This window comes from Gymnoscopelus braueri, assembly GCF_963280865.1.
Source record: "Gymnoscopelus braueri genome assembly, chromosome: 1".
Taxonomy (NCBI): domain Eukaryota; kingdom Metazoa; phylum Chordata; class Actinopteri; order Myctophiformes; family Myctophidae; genus Gymnoscopelus; species Gymnoscopelus braueri.
This window is the reverse complement of record NC_137603.1, coordinates 19,122,281-19,142,081: the sequence shown is the minus strand read 5'-3', so window position 1 is coordinate 19,142,081 and position 19,801 is coordinate 19,122,281. Positions and strand designations below refer to the sequence as shown.

Here is a 19,801-nt window from a genome sequence, read left to right as displayed (position 1 = left end):
CGTTCATGCCTACAGTACGTAAGAGCACATAAGTCGTGTTTTGTCTTACAGAAACACACGCACATTTCAGTCTCATTTGATTGAAAGTGTTTTCTGTGTACTTGTGTGTTCATGACAGACATGCTGCTGGATGACACCACCGGCGATGGAGGGATGAGGAAGGAGGGGCGTCATGTCAGGATAGTAGTCAGCCTGGATGAGGACAAGTGGAGAGAGGTGAGACTCAGACACACTGGGGGTTTTATCAATTATGTTTTGAGAATTCTCTTTCATTCCTTTCAGTCTCTCCACTGTACTGTCTATAGTGAAGCAGGAATGCCTTACCAATGATCATATAAAAAAAAGCATATCATTGCTCTCGTTCAGAAACCTCCATATTTCACCTTTAGTTTTTACCAGGTTACCAAACCTGGTCTATATCTACACTCGCTAGTCCTGACTTGTTTGCTAGTCCTGACTTCTGCGTGACTTTTTCCTCATTGGCTGGTCCTTTAGCCAATGAGGGCTCAATGTCCTCTCAGAAATCTATCTAAATCTCCGATCTAAAGACGACTCGCAATACTGTGTTCGGCCACTGTATGTATCTCTATGAACTGTGGCGCTGTTCCTCATTTGGCCTTTCAACGTTGCCATGTTTAGTGAGAGAAATAAGCAAGCTGGTATAATATTTTTTTAAATATCTTGTTTATGAATGCCCTACTTCGTCATACAAGAGTGCTGCGCAAACTTAGCAAAAATAGCCCATCTACAAGCTCACAATGCAGTGTGTTGTGGGTTTTAGAAATGTTTAACCGATTAAAAGTATTATCAAGAGCTTGTGGCTTAATAATGACCTCGATGGATCCATTGGAACGCAGGTGGTCTTTTTCCATCTCCTGAAAAGTAACGTGTTTGGACATACAAGGTTTACGCCCGACAGTGACGACATCTAAGCTAATACATTCCATAGACACTCTATTGATCAGGTGTATAGGCGTCAAATGAACTTCTCCGATCAGTTACTGAACACTGACACAGTTCACCTCTTTGTAACAGGAGAGCCGTCCTCACCACTTCCTGATCGGATGCATCGGCGTGAGTGGCAAAACCAAGTGGGACGTCCTGGACGGAGTGGTTCGACGCCTCTTTAAGGTAACATGACTGTACCGAGACAAAGCTTCTGACATTTGACTGTCAATTGGTTTTGGTTTGTTTCTTAAAGAAGCATGGAGCTGAGGCCAACCAATGGTCAGCTGCCAGCAAACGCAAAGAGTTTCCTGACTGAGCTTTCTCCGCATAATGTCATGCCTGTGTGCAGTGTTGATTTCGTCGACTAAAACTATGACGAAAAATGTTCGTCGACTACCTTTTTTCACTGACGAAAACTAAATAAAAACTAAGCTACGATGACTAAAACTAAGACTAAATATATTGATAATTTCATCAACAAATAAAAAGTAGACTAAAATGTTAGTGAGGGACTAGTGGGGAAGAGATCCAGTAGAACTAAAAGACAAGTCATTTTATGTTTGGTTGCGCTCGGGTGTTGCGCTCTGAAAATAGCAGATCTACAAGCTCACAACGCGTCGCAGCGCGACGCGTTGTGAGCTTGTAGATCGGCTATTTTCAGCATGCAACCAAGTGTAAAATCAGCCATTACGACGCCATCAAGGCACCGCCAACATACATTTTAGTCGACTAAATCAACTGTAGATTAGATCGACTAAAATCTACGATATTTAGTCGACTAAAACTAGACAAAAACTAAAACATTTCAGATGACTAAAATATGACTAATTTTAAATGGAATTTTATTCAAAAGATTATTACGACTAAAACTAAATCAAAATCTTGCTGTCAAAATCAACACTACATGTGTGTTCCTCATCAGGAGTACATCTCTCATGTGGACCCGGTGAGCCAGCTGGGCCTGAGCTGCGACAGCGTGGAGGGCTATAACATCGGAGACATCCACCGCCTCAGCAACGGCACCACCCTGGCCCACACCCCCGAGCTGCTGCCCTGCGGGTACCTGGTGGGAGACAGCAACACCATCAACATCCAAATCAAAGGTACTTTAATTGAACCTCTGTGTGTGCAGCTCTGGCACATTCATTCAGACCAGTGGTGGAGAAAGTACTCACATTTTTTACTTTTTTACGTAAAAGTATCAATACTGCAATGTAGAAATACTCTGTTACAAGTAAAAGTATGGTAATCAAAATTTACTTGAGTAAAAGTACAAAGGTATAGTCATGAAATATACTTAAGAGTACCAAATGTAAAAGTACTACATTATGCAGAAAGTCAATTGTCAAATGTGAAAATTGCAAATCTACAAGCTCACAACGCGTCGCATCGCGACGCGTTGTGAGCTTGTAGATCGGCTATTTTCAAATAGCCAAAGTTTAAATAGGGCTGAAGTGGTTAATGTATGTTCTGTTATAATAATCAAAATCTACAAAGTAATTAGTAACTAAAGTTTTCAAATAATTGTAGTGGAGTAAAAGTACAATATTTGTCTCTGAGATGTAGTGGCGTAGAAGTAAAAGTATAGACATTTTGAAATACTCCAGTAAAGTAAAAATACTAGGGGTGTGCTAATTTCACGATACGATACACAATATCGTGCTCACAATATCGATACGATACGATATATGCCACTTTTTTATTATGAAAATATATGGGGGGGAAAAAACACATGCAAACAAATACTTCTGTTTTTGCATTATTATTATTGCAACAAAAAAAAATTTGAAAAGAAAAAGAAAATGGGCAAAACACAAATGGATGTTTCCTAACAAACATTGGTCATATATACAGTATGTAGGCAAAGCACTCAAACACACACATGGCCGATAACGCGTATGTGTTTGTATGTCCCCAGGTGTGAGCACTGACAGTGTGGACTCGCTGGTGTTTGACACGCTCATCCCCAAGCCCATGCTGCAGCGCTACGTGTCCCTGTTGAAGGAACACAGACGCGTCATCCTCTCAGGACCCAGCGGGACGGGGAAGACCTACTTGGCCAACCAGCTGTCCCGACACTTTCTGCTGCAGGAGGGGAGACCCCTGACCCCGCACGCCGTCGTCACCTTCAACGTGGACCACAAGTCCAGCAAGGTACGGCAGTGCACGTGCATGTGCTTTTATCGGCCTACGCAAAAAAATAAAACAAGGTTCAGAATGTCTCTTTTTAGCACAAATGTTTTTGACTTTCAACATCCCTGTAATATTGTCTTCTGTGAATATGTGACAAACCCCAAGCATATAGACAAATCCACAGACGCGCTGCCTGTAGCTGCCTGTAGGCGGCCATTGCTGCGGTGTCGCGGTGCGGAGCGTTGACACAGCAGCTATGGCTGCCTACAGGCTGTGGATTCGTCTATAGGCTCTATGCACAGCAGCCATATTATCACTTCCTTCACAGGTGTTACCAATGATACTAATGAAGGCTCTGTTCCGTTTAGTGTAGCACAGTGGTTTCCACGACCCCCATAACTCTGAGAGTGTACAAATGGAACCAAATGGACCATTTGGAGCCAACATGTACAATATCAGCACCCTGACTCTGTTCGACCCATAAGGCGGTTACACACCGGCGAATATACGCAAAATTCGGACTCCTTCCGAATAATTAAAAGACGCTTTTTTCGCTCCGCGAAACTGGTGTGGAAGCTTGCATTGACTTTATAAGGTTTTTTAAAAAAACGTATTATTCGCATGAAAAAAATCGCCCCGGTGTGTAAGGACCTTAACACATTGACCGCCGGGCCCGTAGTTCTACGGGCCGTTAAATCCAACGGTAAAGCGCCGATCCCGTAGCCTACGGGCTGTGGTGCTTTTTCCTTTTTTAAAAAAAAAAAACTTTTTTCAATTTTCTAGTACGGCACATTTCATTGTAACACCACCGGAAACAGAATTATTTGGGATCCGGTTTTGACGATCACGCCGGCTCCCATTCTAAAGCGCACACTGAAACTCAATTCTCTTCCTGTAGTTTTTTCTCCTCGCATATCACTGTTTAACGTAATCCGCTCTAACTACAATCATGGAGCTCCGTTTGACATGCGGTTTTCACTGGGAGATACAGTGAGATGTCGCCGATGTAAACAGACCGGCTCAATCTTAAGGATTTTAACAAGATCTATGGCGACGTGAAAAAAACAAAAAACAACAATAAAACGTTGGCACTGGTGAGTACATTATGAGATTAACCTCTGGCGGTCAATGTGTTAAGAGTTAAAAATAATAGAGAGTGCACCAGAAATCTCCTCCCATCCACTTGCATTGAGTTGCTCACCCAGCGCATGGGCCTAAATGAACCCCTTCTTCCGGGTTGGAAATTTGGTGGGCGCGGCCTATTATGGGCCCAATTCGTCACAGATGTGACGCGTTTTGCGTCACAGAAGCGCGCAGCCCCGTGCGCAAGCACGTGCGCACGCTCGTGAGTCGAGCCCATTGGTCGAAACCGTTTTCGCTCGTTCATGTTGAGGCCCCAGGCCTGCACTACCATGAATGGCCAGCATGTCCATTTGGCTTCAATGAAACCACTGGGTTCTGGGGGCTTGGTTCGACCAGAATGGAACAGAGCCTTCATTAGTATCATTGGCAACACCTGTGAATGTCTTCACAATATGGATGCTGTGCATAGAGCCTATTGGGAAGATACAGACTAAGAACTATTCGAAAATATCATGAGACCCTGGTTTGACACCCGTACACACACTTTTCAAATTCTATTAGTTGTAAAAGTCACCCCTCCCACTCTCTCCCTCTCTGTAGGAGTTGCGTCAGTACCTGTCGGGCCTGGCAGAGCAGTGTAGTGGTGAAGGAGGAGCAGAGGTCCCTCTAGTGGTGATCCTGGACAACCTGCACCACATCAGTTCACTGGGAGAAATCTTCAACGGTCTATTCAACAGTAAATACCAGCGCAGGTCAGTAGTCAGCACAGTCACTGATCATGTACATATGTACACTAATCTATGTACACATACTACTAGTTATTAACATGTTTGTATGTATCAGCGCTGGCCAGCGTGCTCTAACGGTTAGAGCATACATTCTCCCTGTAACACAATTAGTTATGTAGCCTCCTATTTACAACAACTGTATCCTGACCACACACACACGCACGCGCGCACACACACACGCACGCACGCACGCACGCACGCACGCACGCACGCACGCACGCACGCACGCACGCACGCACGCACGCACGCACACACACACACACGGTAGCATAATAGTCAAATCTCTCTCTCTCTCCCCAGCCCTTACATCATTGGAACCATGAGCCAGGCAACATCCTCTGCACCAAACCTCCAACTTCACCACAACTTCAGGTAAACCTCCTGCCTATATACACACACACACACACACACACACACACACACACACACACACACACACACACACACACACACACACACACACATACAAATACTGTATAAACGTACTTATAACAGTAGGCAAAATACATTCTATTCAGTCAGTACAGGCAGAGTAAAAAATGTGTGGTTTGCAGGTGGGTGCTGTGTGCCAACCACATGGAGCCCGTGAAGGGATTCTTGGGCCGTTACCTGAGGAGGAAGCTGATAGAGGTGGAGATCGGCAGCCGAACGCGGAATACGGATCTGGTGAAGATCATCGACTGGATCCCTCGCGTCTGGCAGCACCTCAACCGCTTCCTGGAGGCGCACAGCTCCTCTGACGTCACCATCGGTAGGAGAGGATGAACCAGAACATTACATTGCAGATGTGTTACGTAGTGCGAAGTACACACTACACAGTAGAAATGTGTAGTGTTAACTCTTTGACTGCGGTTGACTCGATAACACGTCAATTGCTAGTTTGTCCAGTTGGCCGTCGACGCGGTAGACGCGTTGGACGCGCGTTCATTGTTTAATCTCTGGTCGCGCTATTCTGATCATTTTCATTCTAGGTTTCGGGTTCCACTTACTTCACCCACATCTGCATCCGGTTTTATGACACAGATTCCGTTTCCGGTTTTCTTTTTTTTTCCACAGTCATTTTCGGCCAGAATAGGGAAACACACGGTTTTTCACACGGTATAAAAAACGAACGGAGAGGTCCATTTCTATAATATATGGTCTGGGTGACGAACAGTCATCGCCGTCGTGTATCACATCGTATTTTTTGCCAATCGGAGAATCTGAGAACACGTCACATCCGGTTTGACGTATTTCACTGTTTGGCTCTGTTGGGGGGGGGGGGAGGGGGGGAGGGGGGGGGGGGGGCAGCGAGTCAGCGAGCTGATGAAAGTGTCTATTGAAAGTGCTGCTCTCTGCTGGTGGAACCATTGTATGTGTTCAAAACCGCAGCTAGACTTACTATATGAAAATTAAATGACAAAACAAAAAAACAAGAAAATCGCTGGCACTGGGGGAGTACTTTATGAAAATACTCAATACTCAAAATGGCAGTCAAAGAGTTAATGTTGTAAAAGTGCAAGAATTGTCAATTTGTACACTTTCGGGGTTAGACTAGAGACCAGAAAAATAATAATTATCCAAGCATTAAATTCGGTCTTCCGTACTTCCAAAACACTGCCTTTTCGCTCAAACTCTTCTATGTAAACAGTGTAAACCGACATTAGAAAATATTCATTTTGGGGCTGAAGTAGTATTTGAAATCAATTTGTGGTTCCACTTTAGGAACTGAGATGCATGTCAACTCTGTTCTCTAAACCAGGGGTCTTCAACAGGGGGTCCGGGACCCCCAGGGGGTCCTCAGATTTACTACAGGGGGTCCGCCAAATCTTTGTGTGATATGATTATATTTTTTTACCTTAACCACTTGAACCCTAGCATCCCTTTTTCTGAGGAAAACTTTAGCCAAAAAATAGCAGATCTACAAGCTCACAACGCCTCGCAGCGTGAGGCGTTGTGAGCTTGTAGATCTTGTAGATCTGCTATTTTTTTGGCAAAGAGGTTTGGTGTAGAGCGAAAAAAGAGCAGACCAAGTAAACAAAAAAAGTTTAACCTGAAACACAATTTTATACAATATAGAGGGGGTCCCTGCTTCATCTCTCACTCAGCTAGGGGGTCATTGGCCTGAAAACGTTGAAGACCCCCACTCTAAACACCTGTCTCAGGTCACATCTAGATAAAGCAGGCATGCCTAGAAACATAATCTTGAAACAAAACAAACCTTCATCATAGGTGGCATACAACTTTAGGTCTGTGCAGCTACCTGCTCCCTCTATCTTGTTTCCCTGTCAGTCATTGCCGTACCGTCCTGTCTGTACAATAAATGTGGTCCTATGTCTCACCTGTGTGGACTCCCCCCTCCTTCCCACCCTCCAGGGCCTCGACTCTTTCTGTCCTGTCCCATGGATGTGGAGGGCTCCAGGGTTTGGTTCACTGACCTGTGGAATTACTCCATCATTCCTTACATGCTGGAGGCTGTCAGAGAGGGACTGCAGGTAATTTGGACATACTGTACAGTGACATCACACACACACAACGCAACGCAACGCAACGCAACGCAACGCAACGCAACGCAGCGCAACGCAACGCAACACAACACAACACAACACAACACAACACAGCACAGCACAGCACGCACGCACGCACGCACACTACAGCATCACACTTTAACGTAAATAAAATAAAAACATTGAAAGGGATCAATCCTTGGTTGGTAAATTCTACAACTTAACAGATGTCTTTAACATGGAAACATCATTATGTTTAGTGGGATATATATACAATATGTGATACGTCCAGCACATTAAGTGTGACCCTGAGACTTACGTTGACCTCGTCTCCCTCTAGCTGTACGGTCGCAGGGCGGCGTGGGAAGACCCCGCACGCTGGGTGATCGACACCTGCCCGTGGTCGGCCGCGGCCACTCCGGCCGACTGGCCCCCGCTGCTGCAGCTTCGCCCGGAAGACGTGGGTTTCGACGGTTACTCCGCCCCTAGAGAGGGAGTCAGGAAGGATCCGCCACAGAGTGACAGCGACGCTGATCCACTGGTGAGAATGAACACAACATGTTGTGTTTTTACTGTTTGTTGAAGGCTTTGGTTGATTAGGAAAGGGGTTTGGGTTACACAACAGTGTTGATTTTGATAGCAAATTTGTATTTAGTTTTCGTCATAGTCTTTTGAATAAAATTCCATTTAGTTTTAGTCATATTTTAGTCACCTGAAATGTTTTAGTTTTAGTCTAGTTTTAGTCAACTTATCAATTTATCAAGTCGAGATTATAGTCGACTAAATCTCCAGTTGATTTAGTCGACCTTAATGTATTTTGGCGGTGCCTTGATGGCGTTGTAGATTTTCTCACAACCTCTCACAACGCTCACAATGCGCCACGCTGCGACGCGTTGTGAGCTTGTAGATCTGCTATTTTCAGAGCGCTACGCCCGAGCGCAACCAAACCAAATGACTTGTCTTTTAGTTCTACTGGATCTCTTCTCCACTAGTCCCTCCCTAACAGTTTAGTCTAGTTTTTATTTGTTGACGAAATTGGCAATATATTTAGTCTTAGCTTTAGTCATCGTAGTTTTTTTATTTTTTTATTTTTTTGTCAGTGAAAAAAGGTAGTCGACAAACATTTTTAGTCGACGAAATCAACACTATTACGCAGGTTGCTATAACACTGGGAAGCAGCTATGTTGACTCAATTATTTTACAGTGGGAAAAGTGTGTTGAGTCAAGTCAGGCCGCTTTTCAGAACACTAGTTACTCATGGTGATGTAACATTCTTTTATTCAGGCATATTTCATATACAGAGAAACTCTTGTGCTTTGCAGGAAAATAAAACAGAATACACACAAACTATACAAAAAGAGTGTACAGGTTTTTTCTTTTTTTTACAGGAAAAGTAAATCTGTAGCATATAGAAACCACCGTTCACAGGACTGTATAGTATATAAACTCACTTTCAAATAGGATGGACTGTTTGTGTCATGGACACATACAGTATCTGCTATTAGAAATACAATGAAAGCATAGTATATAGTAGGCTACATAGATACAGTATAACATTACATGCAGTACAAACATCATAAGAATTACACGTGTAGGCTACAGCTTAAATGATACATTGGAAACCTTCATGTGACAACAGCAAGTTAATCTAAGTTAAGGAACAATTGTGTACAAATAGTCTAAGACAGGGGTCTGCAGTCTCCAGAGTTACTTCAGGGGGGTCGCCAAATCTTTGTGTGATATATCTATTTTTTTACATTAACCACTTGAACCCTAGCATCCCTTTTCTGAAGAGAACTTTTAGCCGAAAATAGCAGATCTACAAGCTCACAACGCCTCGCAATAGCAGATCTACAAGCTCACAACGCCTCGCAATAGCAGATCTACAAGCTCACAACGCCTCGCAATAGCAGATCTACAAGCTCACAACGCCTCGCGCTGCGAGGCGTTGTGAGCTTGTAGATCGGCTATTTTTGGCAAAAATATATTGTGGAAAAAGAGGGGAAAAAGAGCAGACCAAGTAAAAAAATTATAATCATGCATTCATTCTGCAACACAATTTTATACAATATAGCGGGGGTCCCTGCTTCATCTCTCTCTCTCAGCTAGGGGGGGTCCTTGGCCTGAAAACGTTGAAGACCCCTGGTCTAAGAGAACTTTTTGGCACTCGGGTGTTGTCCTCTGTGATATATTCCCTACCCACTACCCAGCCAGCTAGGACTGCAAAAAGGTTCAAGCAAACAAAATTCTTCAACCCAGGTCTCTCTCTCTCTCTCTCTCTCCCGCCCCCCTCCTCCCTTCTACTCTTTCTTTATTTATTCTTCTCTCTCTCTCTCCTTCCTATTTCTTCGCTGCAGATGAACATGCTGATGCGGCTGAAGGAGGCGGCTACGTCCTCCAGCCCCCAGAGTTACGACAGCGACTCCAACAGTAACAGTCACCAGGACGACATCCTGGACTCGTCGCTGGAGTCCACCCTGTGACGTGTATTCTACAACTTTTTGATTTGTTTACAGTCACTAAAGAACCCCTCCCTTCGTCAAAGAGTTTGATTTGATGCCACAAAATCGAACCGCCTTAATTTGGGTGCCGGTAACCCAAATGTTGAAGGGAATGATTGCAGGTTGGAAAAATTGAGCGACAAAGTTGTTTTTATTTTTTACCACAGTGGCCCTCTCAGCTCCTGTTGCAGGAGCCCTGTTAATAATAAAACACTCAATGTGGGATGAAGTGTCGCCATAGCCATCATCATCATCGGCGAACACCCTCCCATCATATACCAGCCTCAAACGCCTGGCTATGGCTCCATCGTTCTTTCACCTGCAGCTCATAAGGGCCGCTCCCTCCCTCAGCTACTGATGTCGAGGATTGGGTGCAAATCCTTCGGGAGATTCCAAGGGCATCTTGGGAGGCCTGACTTGAGCCCACTCCAAACCACTGTGGTTTGGAGATTTTGATCCTTGAATAAATGATCAGGGGTTTCCAGTGTGATACGTTGACACAGGACCCTGCAGGATTCAAATTGACCCCCCACCCCCCCCCCAGCTGCAGTGTACCAAGCCTGGCTAGAGATGGCACTGCAGGCTGAACGACTGGATGCTTAGAGAGCACAATGACGGCACAAACACATCAAACCGGTCAATAGGTTGGATATCAGACAGCCATCCTCTCCTCTTCTTCGTCTGTGCGCGCCCAGGAGGAGCTGCAGGGGGAGCTGCAGGGGGAGCTGCAGGGGTCTTTGTGGATTTTTTTTTTTTTTTTTTTTTTACAGGGTTGCACTGTTTGTGAACCAAAATAGATTTAAAACATGTTCCCTGTTAAAGAAATAATGTCTCTATTAATTAACTTATTGCATTCATCCCTTATATAACATCCCAAACCCCCTTCATGTGAATTGCTCACTGTCCATTTTGGGCCCCAGCTGCTGCTGTTGTTGTAGCGCAAGTCTCTTTTGGTGCTGGACTAAAAACAAAACTGAACTAAAAACAAACAATGCCTTACTCTTTTTTTTTTTTTTTTGGGTAACAGACGATGTGCATTAGCTACTTATTTGTCTGTGGTTATTGTTTATATGTCTAAAAACGGCAGTAAACTTTACAGGGCTCCGGGTCTCGCCAACCCCCCCCCCCCTTTCCGCATGCCGCGCTGTGGCGGCCTCGGTGGGGTCAAGGAGCGTCGACCCTTTTACCATATCAAACACCAGTGCCGCGGGTATCGATGACGTGAATGGAAAAAGCAAGGCCTTTGGGTTTAGTGTTTTTTACGTTTGTATGAATACCCTCCCCGCCCCCCCCCCCAGTGCTGAGAGATCTGTAAATATTCTGACTACCAGCGAGAGGAAAAGAAACTACATAGATTCTTTTGGTGCTCTAAATCAGTACGCGTTTCCCGTATTGATTAGATGAGGGACGATTCGTTGATCACGAAGCCTTGTCAACCTTCACTCTGTGCTTTTTTCCATATGCTCGTTGTCTGTTTTGATTATGTGTTTTGTGATCAACAATATGTTGATTTAACCCATTAAGACCTGAAGCCGATTCTACAAATGTCTTCTAACAGTATTCTGAAAAAAACGTATGTTTCTATATCAGTGGTTCTCAAACTTTTTCATGTCAAGGACTCCCAAAATTATATGTATTTGGCCGCCGACCCCCATCTCAAAATATTTTGTTACAGGGACCCCCAGAAGCAAAGATTTGAGTTCAAAATGTTCGCTTTAAAACAATATATTCAAATATATATATAGATTTTTCAAAAAATTGCAGATCTACAAGCTCATAGCGCGGCACTCGCTATGAGCGAAAGTGTAAAATAATGCTTTTTTTTTTGCTCAAATCAAAAAAGGGACACAGATGCGTTCCAGGTCTTAATGGGTTAATCATGTGACAACTAGTGTACATGCTGCTTTGTTTATAATAATAATCTAATTCTACTTGAGATAATGTTATAAAAAGGTACTCCCGGCTGGGCGGACATGAACGTATTGTTTGGCTATGAGAAAGAAACTACGGATTGTTGTACTTTTTTTTTTACTCTTCAAGTCCGGCCTTTGAGGAACGGTGGACAGAGGCTGTTTCAGTCCAGCGTTTCTTCCATTTGCTATTAAGTGTTTTTTGAGTGTACTTATCATCACAGATTCCCTATGCAACATTCATTTTGATCTCAAAATGGAAGCCAAACCTGTGAGGTGCATTCCTCTCTCTCTCTCTCTTTTTATTTGATTTTATTTTTTTATCCCCCAGCACTGCCAGGAGGTGTAAAACATGGTATAAAACAGATTTGTGAATACTTTTTTGGGACTTGCGTCCCATCATGTTCTTTGTCCATATAAATATATATATATATGTGTTGGTGCATTTTAAAGAGGTTGTGTCTTTTATGGTAAATGTAAGCACAAAAGAAAAAGTAAATTATGTATGCTTTGTCTCGTGAAAAAAAGCCTGCTTTTGAGATGTGCGGGTTGCTGAACGGCCAGTCGGTTGATATTAACATACTCACAAAACTCAAATGAATGTGTTTAGCCTTCTTTGCTACGGTATGATGTACATTTTCTATGTAACATAACTTTGTAAATATTTGATTACCTTGCAGCATTTTGATGACCCCTTTTCTAGCCGATTTGTAACAGTACTTGAAAATGAGTATTTTGTGTACAGTCTCTTACAGCAGAGCCAGCTCATCACTGGCTCTGCACAGGGCTATGGAGAATTCAATCTGATATCACTGTACTAGTCTTAAGTTATTGTGATTCAATAAAATTAATGATTATTTATGGTTGAATTTGATCCTGCTCCTTTGTCTCTCTGACTCATGAATATGATTCCACAGATTAGATCAAATGAGAACATTTTAGTTATGAGATAGGTATAAGGTAAGCTAGATGTTAAATAATTGAACACTTTGCCAGACTGATGAAAAAACACATGGGCAGTGAATTGTTTACAATTTTATTTGGCCTTTGTACAAAAGTGTGAAACAGCGATACAAATATATACAGCACATAATACATTGCAACATAGTTATTAAACAAATTCATATAAATTATTCGTGAAATAGCTACTTCTTTTTTTCAATAAACAACTCTATTAAAAGTCAAGGTAAAAGCAACTCAATATTCTTGGCATAAAAATGTCCATACAAAAGTGTACAAAATACTGTACAGTTGAAAAAGAGCTGTGCAAAACAGCAAAACGTTTCGTTTTCCAGAAGCAACTCATAATTTGAGACGTATGTTTTTTTTTTTTTTTAGATATAATGTGGAAAGGATGAGGATATGGGGTCTATCTGAAATGAAATGAAAAATGTTTTTAGGTTTCTTTGGGCTATTCAAAAATAGCAAGCTCATAGCGCGGCACTGAGTGCCACGCTATGAGCTTGTAGATCTGCTATTTAAAAAAATCTTGAACATTTGAGCAAATCTTTGAATATAGATATTTTTTAAAGCAAACATTTATAACTCAAATCTTTGCTTCTGGGGGATTCTACAAATGTCTTCTAAATCCTAAGAATATGTTGCTATAATCAGTGGTTTTCAAACTCCACCCCAAAATGATATGGATTTTGGCCGCGGACCCCCATCTCAAAAATATATTGTTCCAGGGACCCCCAGGAGTTGTAACAGATAGTTAAAAATGTTCCGCTTTAGAACAAATATATATTCAAAGATTTGCACACATTTTCATGATTTTTCAAAAAAGAAAATAGCAGATCTACAAGCTCATAGCGCAACACTCGGTGCCGCGCTATGAGCTTGTAGATCTGCTATTTTTTTAATAGCCAAAGAAATCTTAAGATGACACAGATGCGTTCTCGGTCTTCTACAGCCTATTAGGCCTAAATAATTTAAGATACAGTAATTTCCTCTTCGTCCGACTCTGAGAAGTCCGAGTGCTTGCTAGAGAGAGAGGGCGAGGAGAGGTTGGAGCCGACACTGCTCAACTGACCACCGGCCGTCGGGGAGTGACAAAAGTCTGCTGAGCGATGCACCCTCGTTCTTCTGCCGAATGCGTCTTCTTCATCTTCCTCGTCCTCCTCGGCCGAGGACTTCTTGCCCACGTCGCTGAGGTCGGGGTGCGGGTTGGTCTTGGTGGGTAGGGTCTGCTCACGACAACCGCCCGACGACAGGAGCTCCCGTTCCTTGGAGTTCCTCCACTTCATGCGCCTGTTCTGGAACCAGATCTTCACCTGGAAGTGGACAAGACTTGAGGTGAGTTTCAGTGGTGTAAAGTAACTGAGTACATTTACTCAAGTACTGTACTTAAGTACGCTTTTAAGGTCTTTTTTTTTCACTTTACTGGAGTATTTCCAGTTTTCAGTACTTTAACTTCAACTCCACTACATCTCAGAGGCAAATATTGTACTTTTACTCCACTACAATCATATGAAAACTCTAGTTACTATAGTTACTTTGTAGATTTTTATTATTATTACAAAACACACTAACCACTTCAGCCCTAAATATATTTCAGAAATATTTTTTCAAAAATATTTTGTATAAATTTTGAACTTGTGAAATGGTGACATTCTGCATAATAATGAGTACTTTCTGAGTACTTTTACTCAAGTAAATTTAGAATTCCGGACATTTACTCGTAACAGAGTATTTCTACATTGCGGTATTGATACTTTTACTTAAGTAAAATTAATATGATGTGAGTGCTTTTGACACCACTGGAAACGGACACCATATAGGCTTACTGCCATCATGCAAAAAGCAGTTGTACTTGTAAGGCCTGGCTATATAGGCTATAGTTACCTGTGAGTCCTTCAGGCCGAGTTTTGAAGCCAGTTTCTTCCGGTCGGGTTTGCTGATGTATTTCTGCTTCTGGAACATCTTCTCCAGGGCTTTGCGCTGCACATCAGAGAACACCGCTCTCCTCAGCATCCCTCTGCGCGGCTTGCCCCTGGCGGCCAGAGGCCACGAGAACGTCCCAGGGATGGGAACGACAGATGAAGATGCTGCAATCAAAGCAAACGGAAGGAGAACGTTGAATACCAAAAACGCTCGCCCCAAAACACAGTCAACCCGCGGGTGAATGTCGCCACCTGGTATTCCTAAACGTATAACCCCAGTAAACTATGCCTAAAACCTAACCTTATTCCTTAAGGTAATCTCAGTAAAACGGTGCCAAAACCTAACCTTATTCCCAAACGTAACCTCAGTAAAACTTAGCTCCATAAAGAACCTCTCACTCCGCTATACAGCTCCGAGATGAGGTTCTATGTCGTTACCTTCCAGAATCGGGTATACGTCCGCCAAGGCTCCGCTGTTTACCCTTTTGTATGCGTCGTATCCCAAAACTAATGGTAGATTCCAAGCCGCACGGATGTTTAAAGTTTGGTTCGGCGCATACAATTTTAGGAACGGAGCGAAACTACCCGTTTAAATCGCTTATTTAGTCAGCCTGTGGCCATGTTTCCCATTGTAGCCAAACCGGGAGCAGTACTGGCAGCGGACGTAGCGGGGTTTTCCGGGTTGAATGGGAAACATGGCCACAGGCTGACTAAATAAGCGATTTAAACGGGTAGTTTCGCTCCGTTCCTAAAATTTTATGCGCCGAACCAAACTTTAAACATCCGTGCGGCTTGGAATCTACCATTAGTTTTGGGATACGACGTATACAAAAGGGTAAACAGCGGAGCCTTGGCGGACGTATACCCGATTCTGGAAGGTAACGACATAGAACCTCATCTCGGAGCTGTATAGCGGAGTGAGAGGTTCTTTATGGAGCTAAGTAAAACTATGCCTAAACAACCTAACCTTATTCCTAAACTAAACCTCAGTAAAACTACGCCTAAACCTAACCTTATTCCTAAACTAAACCTCAGTAAAACTATGCCTAACCCTAAACTTATTTCTAACCTTTATCCTCAGTAGCCTAAAACAAATACAAGAATACAAGAACCATTCCATTGGGGGCAAGCAAGTGGTCCGCGAAAAAAAAACGGGGGCGAGCGTGTTTTGGGGCGAGTCTTCCAGTTACTTACCAACGGGGTTTTATGGGGTATTTTTTTGTTTTTTATCAACATCTCACAATAAACTACTTGCCACGGTGAAGTGCCCTGGCCCCTGTGTGCCGTGGCTTTTCCTAGGGTTTTTATGAACGCGCCTCCCCCTCAGCCAGTGCAATACGTCTCCGTTTGGAGTGAAATGGCACGAGGTGACTAATTAGCACATTGGCCGGTCCCCAGGCGCATTGGTATGGTAAAGAGCCAGCATATCCTTTAAGGAACCCTGGCGAGGGCGGATAGAGGAGTTAATAAACCGTGAACGGTAATTGTGTAGTAATGAACTAACGCAGAAAAGACTCTGGACAGGCGGCGAAGGCCATATATTATCGCGACAAAGGGAGATTTACACTTTCAAACTAAACACCACCGCATACCAGAATACTGATGCCCGGGGGCCCAATAATAAGGCGCATTTTTTTCCTGCCCTCAAATCATTTTCATTAAATGAACACGAAAAGCTATTCATGGGACGCTCGAGTTGTTTTGTTGAGGCATTCAGCTGAGCCCATGAAAAGAACTCCCCAAACTCCATTCTGATTTGTCTGAATGAAAGCACGGACTAGCGACTTTATAGACTTTCCTAAGAGATTATTCTTTATCTCAACTCGTTGATTGGGCCTGGATTGAGAATAGAGGAACGTTTAGGGGCATAGCGAGAGAGAGAGAGTGTATGGGATAGCTTAAGGTCATTGGTAACCTATCCCATGAGAGATGCCATGGAGAGACATGTTTTTTTTCCCTGCACTTTGGAACTATACCAGGGGTCTTCAACAGGGGGTCCGGGAGCCCTAGGGGGTCCTCGGAGTTACTACAGGGGGTCCGACAAATATTTTTGTGATGGGGGAACATAAGCCGAAAATAGCAGATCTCACAACGCCTCCCAGTGCGAGGCGTTGTGAGATTGTATATCTGCTATTTTCGGAGAGTTGCTGTAGAGGGAAAAGAGTGGACCAAGTACAGAGCCAACGGTCAAGTTGACTAAATATTGAGGGTTTAAAAGGTTAACTATCTGAAAATACACATTAGAATGAATCCAATTAACTATCATTTTAATCTGCAACACAATTATATACAATATGTAGGGGGGGGGGGTGGGGGTCTCTGCTTCATCTCTCTCTCAGCTAAGGGGTCCTTGGCCTGAAAAACGTGGAAGATCCCTGGTCTATACGAACTAGCCTACCGGTTATTACTAAACTTATTTTGCCCATGCACGCAACTTTGTCAATATACAGTTGTCGGGACTCCCTCTGTTACCATGATGCGCGCGCACCCATGAAGCATGAACAACGACGCGCTATGTGGTCTTGTGAGAATATTGAAACGTCTCAATAGGGGCCTAATAGGGAAATTAGTGCATGACTGGTTCACGCCTTTGGCCCGCCTGGTAAGAGAAGTCACTATCCCGAGGGGTCTGTGGGTGGTTTGGCCGGTGGGAGCTGACCGAATTGGTCACGGTGCTGAAAGCTTTGTTGACCGCTGGCGGCCCATTGCCCCGGCGCTGTGGGAAAACGCGGGGCCGTGGAAATGCCAAAACGCCCCCAAAACGGGAAGAAGAGGGAGAGGGGGGACTCACTCACTTTGCACCCTTCAAATCTAGAGCATGACGATTTGGGATAATTGGTTAATTAGAGGCAGTGGTTCTCAGCCTGTGGGTCGGGACCCCCGGGGTCCCCACATGATGACAGTGACAGTGACGTGACAATTTAAGGACTTTTAAGACATTTTTAATACCTAAAAAACAACCGCATCAAAATTAATAAACAAACTATAGGCTATAAAAACTGGTCAAACATTGGCCAAATTGTCAAGTAACATAAGAAAGAGGCAAACATTGTGAAAATAGCCGATCTACAAGCTCACAGTTGTGAGCTTGTAGATCTGCTATTTTCACAATATTTATCTGTGGAACCGAGTCAAACAAAATGTCATGCCTCAACTCCTACAAATCCTACAATTCCAGGGTCTGTGGGGGGTCCCCACAAACCCTGCTGTGTGGGGACCCCTACACCCCGTGTGGGGGTTCAAATATGCAGTTCAAATATGATTATTTTGGGGGGCCACGGCCTGAAAAGGTTGAGAACCACAGAATTAGGGGGTGGGTAGGACCGGGCAGGGGCGCAGTCACAGGTCTTCTTAAGACTTTGATTTCTTCTTTTAGTCACGTCCATATTGCGATCAAAACATGCAAAAGGCGTTTCACGTGCAACATGTGATGACTTGAGTTTAGACAGTCTACTTGGTATGCGGCCAACTAAAGACAGCACGTATTCAAGTAGATACAGAACTGAGTAAAGCTGCTTACCTGGTAAATAGGGGGCCCTGAATAGTGGATGAAAGGTTCCGTCAAAATAAGGAATGTGGAAGGCCTTGGACTGTATGTGGACAGTGGGAGGGGACGAGGCTGTGGAGGGGACATCACACACATTGTTATAGAAACATATACATCTTTCTTTAGAAAAGAAAGTATAATGGTACAGAATACACAGATGAATGTTTAAAATGCATCTAATATCACAGTGCACTCACCGGTCTTTGGTGAGGGTGCCAGGATCGCGCTGACTCCAAACTTGAGGAACGTAGGATCTTTTGACACATGAGATGTTTTCGGAGAGCACGATTCGCGCGTCACCGCGGCCGTTGTGAACATCCCGCGTTCCGCGTGCACGCCGGCGGCGAAGGACATGGTGGCTGTGGACGTGGTCGTGGGCATGGTCGCCGACGGGATGCTCCTGTTCATGTATGACGGCATCGGCCGGCTTATCCGCAGCAGGTCCTCCACGAGAAAGCTGGAGTGATGGCTGTGGAACGTGGACGGCAGGGACTGGTGGTGGTGATGGTGGTGGTGGTGCGGCAGGGCGGCCGCGGGGCGGTACAGCCCGGCGTACATGGCGGAGGGGGCGAGGACGCTTGGGATCATCATGATGGTGGTCCCAATGGTCTGCGATGGCGATGATGGGGGGGAAAAATAATCAGGCTCTTGAGATATTCCGTCTTTTTTAAAGCGAAGTGAAACTGTCCTGTGAATGGGTAGCAAGCAACTCCTCTGGTTTCTCTCACTCCAGGGAAAGGCATTTTATAGCGGAGTGCCCCCCCCAAAAAGACCCCTTTGAGGGCTGACAGCCCCAACAATGGGGATCAACGAGGTTCTCCACATGGTTCGCTTTCATGCGACGTCCCCGGCGCGCTGATTGGCCCAGAGAGTGCAATTTATGATTGCATTAGACTTCATAAGCAAAAGCAACACTCGCAATCTCCCGTGCACAAAAGAGGCACAGTCATCAATTTTGCATATCGACCACGTTCCTCTTTTCATGTGAATTTTGTTTTGTTTGGCATGAGACGGCAAGTGTGGGCTAATTAAAACGCAATCTTTAAAGATTCAAACACATGGTTGGGAACTTTTAATTAGGGACTTAACTCTAAGAAACTGCCATTTTCCATTCAAGGTCCCCTTTATTCTTAAGAATATGGCTCGAGCTATTTTAGACATATATGCCAATAATCAATCGAGTTATATTTAAAGGAGAATTTTGGACTAAAGTTTTCTTACCTTTTCTATGACGTTATGATATCTTAGGATGAATGGTACAGTAGAAAAATTTCATAACTCCACCCCTGAGCCGCCACAGCTTAAAAGGTGCGTGGATAGGCCTTAGGTTAGATCACATATTTTAATAGCTTTTTTTTTTTTTTTTTTGGTGAGATCTGACGTTCATAGTGACAGAACACTATGCAACCAAAAAAAAAAAAAAAAAAAAAACAGAAGTCTCGCTACCATTCATCCTAAGATATCATAACGTCATAGAAAAGGTAAGAAAACTTTAGTCCAAAATTCTCCTTTAAGGCAGTCTA

The 19,801-nt window shown here is 43.8% G+C and overlaps 2 protein-coding genes across 2 annotated transcripts in view; one reads left to right on the top strand and one right to left on the bottom strand.

The window, feature by feature from the left end:
- Positions 1–12,723, top strand: part of nav2a (neuron navigator 2a) — a gene marked incomplete at its 5' end in the record, with an annotated part of 147,913 nt that extends 135,190 nt beyond the window's left edge. The window contains 10 exon segments of the mRNA XM_080431960.1: positions 119–216; positions 1,036–1,131; positions 1,871–2,051; positions 2,867–3,102; positions 4,765–4,916; positions 5,253–5,324; positions 5,507–5,703; positions 7,308–7,426; positions 7,779–7,979; positions 9,796–12,723. Of these exon segments, the coding sequence (XP_080288086.1) occupies positions 119–216; positions 1,036–1,131; positions 1,871–2,051; positions 2,867–3,102; positions 4,765–4,916; positions 5,253–5,324; positions 5,507–5,703; positions 7,308–7,426; positions 7,779–7,979; positions 9,796–9,921 (1,478 nt within the window). The 3' untranslated portion in view covers positions 9,922–12,723.
- A 1,057-nt stretch (positions 12,724–13,780) lies between these two features.
- Positions 13,781–18,869, bottom strand: dbx1a (developing brain homeobox 1a; the record flags this gene model as incomplete). The annotated part of the gene is made up of 4 exons (XM_080428054.1): positions 13,781–14,122; positions 14,694–14,896; positions 18,252–18,350; positions 18,476–18,869. 4 exons carry the CDS (start codon positions 18,867–18,869, stop codon positions 13,781–13,783), a joined length of 1,038 nt encoding a protein of 345 aa, XP_080284180.1.
- Positions 18,870–19,801: the final 932 nt, after the last annotated feature.